The sequence below is a fragment of the Brienomyrus brachyistius genome, unplaced genomic scaffold (genome assembly GCF_023856365.1).
Source record: "Brienomyrus brachyistius isolate T26 unplaced genomic scaffold, BBRACH_0.4 scaffold35, whole genome shotgun sequence".
In the NCBI taxonomy this organism is placed as follows: domain Eukaryota; kingdom Metazoa; phylum Chordata; class Actinopteri; order Osteoglossiformes; family Mormyridae; genus Brienomyrus; species Brienomyrus brachyistius.
In genome coordinates this window covers 1,943,466-1,951,984 of record NW_026042310.1, presented here as the reverse complement: position 1 = coordinate 1,951,984, position 8,519 = coordinate 1,943,466, and the positions used below count along the sequence as shown (strand labels likewise).

Below are 8,519 nucleotides of genomic sequence, written 5' to 3'. Positions count from 1 at the left end.
CAACGCTGTAAGTCTTTATTGCCAATTTATTTCTGCAAGTTGAATAACATGTACCTTATTTTTTTAATTAAAGTATCAGGATTAATTTTGCGGCGTGACTATACCGAACACATTTATAGTTATGGATGTTATAAAATTTATACAACATGTTGACAACAATGTTGACAATATCAATGCTATTATCACGTTTGGAAATTAAGTGCCTGCGTTTTTCGGTGTGCAGTGCCATCCTGTGGCGAATATGGAAAATACACGTTTTATATGTTTTAACGGTATTTCAGCCTTTTACAGTGTAAGTAACATTTTACACTACGTTTTAAATTTATTTCCTATTCAGTTTGCAAGCAATATCCTTACTGGTCAGTTCTTTTTTATATATTCTTGGACTGACCATGTTTCAACGTGCGTGAATAGGAGACAAATGAAAAAAATATATATAATTCTCATGAAATGCCACGGTCGTCAAGAAATGATTCCTTATAGGAACACAATATAAAGGAAATGTAAAGCTCGGGGATCCTTTACTGCCTTTGCACATTTTTGATAGATGGGAAAGTTACGATAAGAAGTGTTCTCCGCATGCGCAGAACAGTGCGTGCCACTAGCGGTCACGTGGTGCTGCACGTTGTACGTTCGCTAACTTCCATGTGGAGGACCAGTTGTTAGCTAGCTAAACAGAACCACAATGCCGAAGGCTAAGAAGGCTGGTAGGAAAAAGAAGTTCAATTATAATAAAGATAGGAAAAAACTCAACCGGAAGGTTAAGAAAAAGATGGCTCCGAGAATAGCATGGTGAGTTACGATTACATCCTGAGAATAGGATGTCTTTCCAGGCATGTTTGAGTAGCTCTGTATGTGTTGTGCGCAGTTTGATGTGACGAGTCATCGCTAATTACCTAATATGAAGTAAATAGTGATTACATCTGTTGACAACGTGTATTTGGGCTTGTCGGATGGGGTCAGAACCATAATCGAGATCTTGGTTTGTGCACAACCTGAAGCTCACAGATGAGAAATGCGTGGAATGAGCAATCGACCGTCTCCAAGAACCTGAGCGACATGGGTCTGGCTTTTGACCCCAACGTCGCTGTGCCTCTCCGGAAGAACAAGGTTTGCAGCGAACAGGGCCGCCAACTCTCACACATCTGACGTGACACTCACACTTTCAGACTCTCACGCAAGAAATCTCACGGCAAATCTATTTTATTCCATTATTAACCTGAATTGGCTATATCAGAATCATTATTATATTAGAAGATAAGATAGACCTGTTACATACACGTATATAACTCTGATAGTAAATAGTGGCTTGTGTTAAAAAGGACCTTGTTCAATTCTGTAGATATCTGGGATGGAGGTAGACGAAGTCGCCCAAATTGTGAGGAAACCGTACGTCATCAAAGGTATGGCTATTTTGTTCCAGTCTTCATACTGAGTTGTAGTTTACCACAAGTACACTCGTATTATATAACCTTTTGTTTGCCTTCCCGCAAGAAATGGAAGCTGAGGCAAAATTGCCAAAGCAGGACACGAGGACAGTGTCCAGAGACATGATCGAGTATGTGCAGCACATGATCCGAGAACACAAGGAAGATTATAAGGTGCGTAGAAAATCTACATGTGCTCTCATTTTGTTGTTACATTTGAAACGTATGAACTCTCTCTGGTGTTACATTTGAAACGTATGAACTCTCTCTGGTGTTACATTTGAAACGTATGAACTCTCTCTGGTGTTACATTTGAAACGTATGAACTCTCTCTGGTGTTATATTTGAAACGCGTTAACTTTAACTCTTGTCACTTGTTCTTTCCAGGCTATGGCCAGAGATGAAAAAAACTACTACCAGGATACACCAAAACAAATAAAAAGGAAAATAGAGATGTACAAGCAGTGTCACTCAGAAGAATATGCCGCCTTTCTGGAATTGTTGAAGACTGAACAAATGGACACAAAATAGATATGGAGTTTCTGCATGGGAGGTGACCAGTGTCACCTCAGAATTCTATAACGAAACCCTTAGTGTTTATGAGAGTGGGAAAAACCAGCTTATCCAAGCCTTTGATAGTGGTTTTGAGTCTTAAAGGTATTCTCATTGTGTATACTTATTTTGAAACTATCTGGTTTAATTGTATGTAAAAGACGAGTCAGTGCTTTGTGCCCCAAACATTTTTATTTGAATCAAGCTAAAAGGGCTTTCATATGCTCTGTACAATCATCAATTTGACAAACACAGCACCATTTAAAACCAGAATATGACTCATCTACATTTTCTCTTTGTGTCCTACATGAGAAACATGTATATATGCTTCATGAGAATGCATCCTGTTGATTTTTACATAAATAAATATGCTAGTACTCTTGTAATAGTTACTAATTTCCTCTACCCTGTTTTAAAGTATCGAACGATCAGTCGCGTGGTAGTTAGGAGTGTTTCTGGAAGAGGGCTGGGTAATAGGCCCATGCAGAACAAGTACAAACACTAGCTTCTCGATCTGAAAGGCAGGGGAACCTTTGACGGTCAGTAGCAGTCGTAACAGTTAGCGATTGCAGGAGAGCAGCAGGGTCACTGGCCGGCCTGGATTCTCCGTGCGGTTGGAAGTTGAATATTAACGTTTTTTCAGCAACCGATCCCATTAATGCAGTAGTTCTCATCCTCCCTTCCACACACCCTGCCAGAATTGTTGGCCTATTAAGGACCATATAAGCCTGATTAAGGTGGGGTTGGAATGAAAACATTCTGGCAAGGGAGGCGAGGCGCCCGGAACGAGACTGAGAACCATTACATTAATATCTCCGTGACCTTTATTTACACGCTTAAATATGCATGCTATTAAGGTTTGCCAGGAGCTAAAATGCTATGCTACATGTTTTCAAAAATACTTTTGTGACTTTTAGGCAGTACTACCCAGCCCATTATGGTGTGATTACAGGTATAGCAGCACGAGTGGGAAAAAGAATGTCACACTCATAAATACATAGCTACCTGAATTGAGAATTACCTCGTACTTTGGGCCTTTTATATGTGGAGGTTATGCGCGAAAAATTACCGCTGCCACGTTCCCGTTTAGCGCACTTTGTGCGTGAAGAATTTGCGTCTTATTTTCGGTAATTCCATTTCTACTGCTTGCAGCTACTTAACTATATATATAAAAAAACACTAAGTGCCACATCGTACTGTTAATGGCGGAACATGCATGTTTAAAAATTTTGCTGTCTAAGTGACGCGTGTGTGCGGCACAAACTATTAAGCGCAAGATAGCGATTAAATAAAACTTCGGTGAATTGACATGACAGACTTGTGCGAATGAAACATTTTAAAATAACGGTGTCTTGGCACCAAAACTCTTAACTTGCTTATTCACAAGTCAATGCGATTTATCGACCTTCATATACATGGTGCGTAAACATGATCCGATTGACCGCAGCGCATTTTGCTGAGGCCACAGCTTAAGTTCTTGTGTGGTGTTGGACGGAACTTCCGGTAAGTGAGAGTGGTACCTGCACAATAATTGTATCAAAAAAAAGGGAAGATCCATGTTGACTTCAAAATGTTGACATTTTTGACCATTTCTACTTGAGAGACAGCTTCGTAATTATCCAAGTATTTTCCAATTATCGTTGGAGGTCACCCTTGACACAGCAGAAGCCTAATCTCTGGTTTCATAGAACTACTTTGATCATTAAAATGTTTAGAAGAAATAGGAATGTTCACTGTACCCATGGCCTTAATTTCAATTTCTGGCCTAGGCGATGTACAAAACTTGTACGCCACAACAGATTTGTGCTTGTACTTGGATATTGGGCTCTTGAACCCTTCAGACAGGTTTATACCAAATCACATGTAAGAAGTGAAGTTCTGGCACCATTATCTTATTGGAGGAGTTGATTTAGCCCCTATTCTGATAGGTGGAGGTTAACTGGCCGATATTCTGATAGGTGATGCTTAACTGGCCCATATTCTGATTGGTGGACCAGAACTGGTCTATATTCAGAGAGGTGGAGCTTCATTGGCCCATATTCTTAATTGGTGGAGCAGAATTGACCCATATTCTGATTGGTGGAGCTGAACTGACATGCTCAGGGTTTACTTTCTTCCTCCTACCCTACCCTGCTCCAGCCAACCGGCTGCTCAGGTGGGGCCCCGGGTCAAACCAGCTGCAGTAGCAGGTCCTGGAAGTCCCGCAGCCCTCCCGACTCATTCGGGCCCTCTGAGCCCAGCTGTGCGGTCAGCAGGAAGACCCTCCTCTCGTCCCTGATTGTTTCCAGGGAGAGGGCGTCGTGGAGCTCCGAGACGCTGACAGCGTCAGGCTTGTCCTGAGAGAACAGTACGGGATAGATAAACGACCCCCATTTACTCTTAATGTCGCTACAGTGATCCCCAAGACCCACGTCTTTTACACATTTTCACTGGTTGCTGGTATTCAGCTGACAATTATTAAATAAATATGTACTCAAAGAAGACTTGTAAGGGCTGAGGTAGGAACACAGAAATTTCTCAATTTATGGCTCTGCGTCTCTGAATAACGTTTTTTTTTTTGTTTTTTTTTTGCAAACTGCAGCCTGGTTCTTCTCCGTTTCTCATTAATTAAGGGCTTCTTGCTTTATGGGACCTCAGTCCTCCTCCTAGCAGCCTGATATGAACTGTCCTAGCAGTGCACCTCACACCTGCACTTAATGTTTCCCATTTCGAAGGTCACCCGAGGTCACACTCCGATTCATGAGAAACTGTCGGATAAGTTGACGGTCGTCTCTGGCATTAGAAAGCCGCTTCTGCCCTCAACCTGGCTGGTTTCTGGTTGTTCCCAGTGTCTCCTGTTTCACTTAATTCTTGTGTACCGCTGTCTTAGAAATTTTGAACCTGGAGGCAACCTGCTGCTCAGTGTAGCCTCCTGCCAGCAGAACCAGGATTAAACCAGGATTTCAAAATGCAGATCAGTCTCTCAATTTTTTCCACGGCTGTATATGTTCTGTGGCTGCTGACGACCAAAACCGCTTTATTCCAAGCAATATTTCAGCAGCTTTCTGAAAGTGCTACTCAGCCTAAAATCTTTTGTAATTAACTCCCCGCCTCCCCCACCACATCGTAGTACGAAATCTAGCTACATGTCACCTACAGAGCTGCCAATATTTACCTGTTTGTTCCCCAGCACCACCACAGGGAGCTGCTCAGCAGCCGTCAGCAGCCTGTGCAGTTCCTCTTTCGCCAGTGGGAGGCGCTGGCGGTCAGAGGAGTCAACCACATACACCAAGATATGGGTTTTCCTCAGGTACTCTGTCCAGTACATCCGCAGGTCTTCACCGCCACCAACTGGTGCAGGAGGGGCATTAATTGATAAGTCAATAATGGTATGTGAAGCAGTAATTCTGTGAAAAGGCTCCTTTGAGCCTTTGGCTCACTTTGTACCAAAAGACCCTTCTAAATTTTTGTTAAATACTGAATTTAAAGAAATGTTCATCATTAGTTATTTTAGTTTTTTGTCATTTATTTCCATGTATTTATTTAATGGATGGATGAATTTATTAGAGGTGCATTATCGACATTTTGATTAATCGGAATTACCACTAGGGGACGCTCTCAGTCACGATTTCTCAATTAAAGATAACAGTTGCCAAAAGAAAAGAAATAATTCGGTATATGAACCAATCACACAAAATGTATAGTGATCGCTCCTATAATAAATTTCTGTCTTCGGTGTAATGGTATTAAGAAGGATGCTTAACCTTCGTTAAAGGTCTGCGGGTTTACCAGTACCCATTCGTTTAATGAGTGGTTTTCAAAGACTGGAATCTGCCTACCAGCCAGGATTAACCATGAGCAGTCATACGTGCGGCACTCACTCTCCAGGAAGTCCAGCTGGCACCCTGGAGTCCTGATGCTCATGAAGTTGAAGCCTCTGGTGGGGCGGCAGCCCCTCGGCCTCCTCGTCCCGTTAAGGACCTGCAAAACGCTGCTTTTGCCGGCTCCGTCCAGGCCCAGGACAAGCACCTGCTTTTCGTTGCGCTGCTCCTTCTCCCGCTCCTGTTGGCCACACGTGTGAAAATTGGTGAAACTCTGAGCGGGTTTTCTGTTGGCCGACAATCACGAGCTGCGCTCCTCGGCGGAATCACTGCTTGTACTGGCGATGAGTAGGGAAAAGAGGAGGACCTGACTGGGCGGTTTAGGTTTCAGTCCTATAATGGACAGAAAAGAATGTCTCTGAATGAAAACATCAATAAAACGAATGTTTGTGGGAAACTAGGTGTAATGTAGGGAGATTAACCTCTATTGATTTCAGTTACTTCAGTTAAAGCAGAGTGGTGATGATTAGAGAAAATTAATACGCCCTATGCATACAGACAAGGACTTTGACTTATTTGACAAGCTAAGGTACAGTAAGGTTATTACACTGTTCATCCTTAACAAAGATAAACCCTAACATCACCTACAGAGGAAGTGCGGGATTCCTACTTTGGATCCAGGAGAAAACAAAGGATCTATTCTTTTCCTGACTGCAGATTTGTTAATTTGTGTTCATTTTTAGAATAATAAGGGTGAATAAAGGTGATTAAATCCTACTTGATTCTTTTTAGGCTGACTACTTTCCAACGTGTGAAAGTGGCCCTTTTGTTACTGTACGAAGCAGAGAACCAGAATGGAATGTTCCCATTTGAAATCGGGCACACTGATTTAATGTCTTACAGTAAATAAAAAAGGGTGGTCAATATCCACTGACACAATCGTGTTTAAGTGCCCATCTAGAAGCTACAAAATCATATTCCGTGTTTATTTGTTTGGTCGGAAAGGATGGTGACGGTAGCAGCGTGCTTTATTAAATCGATTATCTGTAACGGTGCTGCACGTGAGTTTGGATTCACAAGGAGGTCATACGTCAAGCAGACGGCAGATTATGAAAAAACCTATACAGTTGGTAAGAGTTCAAAGTCTGACCATTGATTTTGTTCAAACAAACAGGAAAACGGTTATGCTCAAAGTGATATTACAAGCGATATGAAAATTGAAAATTACAGTAGGATACTCAATACAAACCTTTAGTTATCCACTCCATTTTCGCTCAGTACCCAGTAATTTAGTATGCTTTGTATATGATTAAAGGTTTTCTTATATACTGTGTTTTTACACATACTGCAGAATTTAAAATTGTTAGCGGAGATTTTGCGGCATTTGCACGATTGCGCCCAAAATAGACTCGCTCTTTCCCCCCTCATTCGGGAATATTAATTATCACTCGGCAGGTGTATTTTTCTAGCCGTTGCTTAGCTTTGCGGTGCATAACAGCCGGCGTTAAAACAGCCACTTTGGAAATGTTTACCCTACACGTCTTGCAAAATGGAGTGTACTTCCCCATCGCAAGTTATGGCCACGTCTAGACTTTTCACTTGCAGCAACCTGCACCATTTGACATTAACTTAGGCATGGATCGCAACCGCAAAAATGACATTTATACGAAGTTGAAGCGTTTCGGAGGAAAAGCTCGAAACGCAGAGATAAGACCTCACCTCTTTGAACACGCAGTAGTCCATCTCAGGTGACCATATTCGCCTTCTGTAGAAGTAACTCCAGGCGATGAACAGCGCAGATCCGAGAGCTGCCACCGCGGCGGTTAAAGCGATAGATATGTGGCGGAGCAGAACCATGTGTGTCCCCTGGAACGCCGAGTCGACACGGTTCTGATCTCAGTTTCCGTCAGGCACAGCTGTTTCATGTGACCGGCCCTCGCTAAGCTTGCTATGGGACGGCAGTCCTGCGCCTCCCCGCCCAGTTTGTGTCGCCGGTGCTGTGGCTGACGCCACCAGGGCGTTACAGACACTAGCCTGCAGACACGAGTTGAAATTTAATCACGTAGAAAAAGGAAAGTGTGCATTTTAACCCTTCTTTTGTATATCGCGTTAGTAATATTGTGCAAGGTGCTTGTTTTATTCCGTGTTTCGTTTCCGATTTTTTTACTGCAGTGATATGCATGCCTTGTTCTTCCTTTTCCAACATCAGATATTAACATTTACAACTGTAGCGTATTCCTCTTATCTTTATCATTGTTAAAACGATACTCTATCTACATACCCAGTAACTTGTAACGAAATGTTGTGTAATATTCTGAAAGTGGTAGCTGCTGGTTGTTAGGCTAATGAGGATCCATTAATGCTTTTTGTCACATGGTACAAGGTTACAGTCAGTAGCGGAGGAGGGCGGAGGGACGTCTACCCCCGGGCCCATCACCGCAGGGGGCCCTTGGTAAATCGAGGGGGACCCCCTATTCGCCCCTCCGCTGCTTTGAGATCCCTCCTCCGCCCCTGGTTACAGCGTTCGAAAAGGAACTGGAACCTTGTACATGTAGACATTATTTTGAAAACTACCAAAACATGCCCTTTACACCCACCAAAACTAAAGGATATTAAACGAACTTTGAGCGAGTAAAAGACAAAGTAGTGATAAATATGCAACTATGTGTCATCAGTATTTAACGGGGCAGAGCAGCAGCTCTATAAAATACTCAGCAAATTCTGTAAATTCTCAGCGTAT

At 42.5% G+C, this 8,519-nt stretch overlaps 2 protein-coding genes across 2 annotated transcripts; one reads left to right on the top strand and one right to left on the bottom strand.

The window, feature by feature from the left end:
* Positions 1-65: 65 nt before the first annotated feature.
* Positions 66-2,365, top strand: nop16 (NOP16 nucleolar protein homolog (yeast)). The gene is made up of 5 exons (XM_048997658.1): positions 66-792; positions 1,002-1,110; positions 1,343-1,403; positions 1,495-1,601; positions 1,815-2,365. The coding sequence occupies exons 1-5, from the start codon at positions 686-688 to the stop codon at positions 1,956-1,958; spliced, it is 528 nt and encodes a 175-aa protein (XP_048853615.1). The 5' UTR covers positions 66-685; the 3' UTR covers positions 1,959-2,365.
* On the bottom strand, positions 2,153-8,365 carry arl10 (ADP-ribosylation factor-like 10). The gene is made up of 4 exons (XM_048997654.1): positions 7,499-8,365; positions 5,840-6,020; positions 5,134-5,309; positions 2,153-4,315 (listed from the first exon to the last, which is right to left on the bottom strand). The coding sequence occupies exons 1-4, from the start codon at positions 7,634-7,636 to the stop codon at positions 4,148-4,150; spliced, it is 663 nt and encodes a 220-aa protein (XP_048853611.1). The 5' UTR covers positions 7,637-8,365; the 3' UTR covers positions 2,153-4,147.
* Positions 8,366-8,519: the final 154 nt, after the last annotated feature.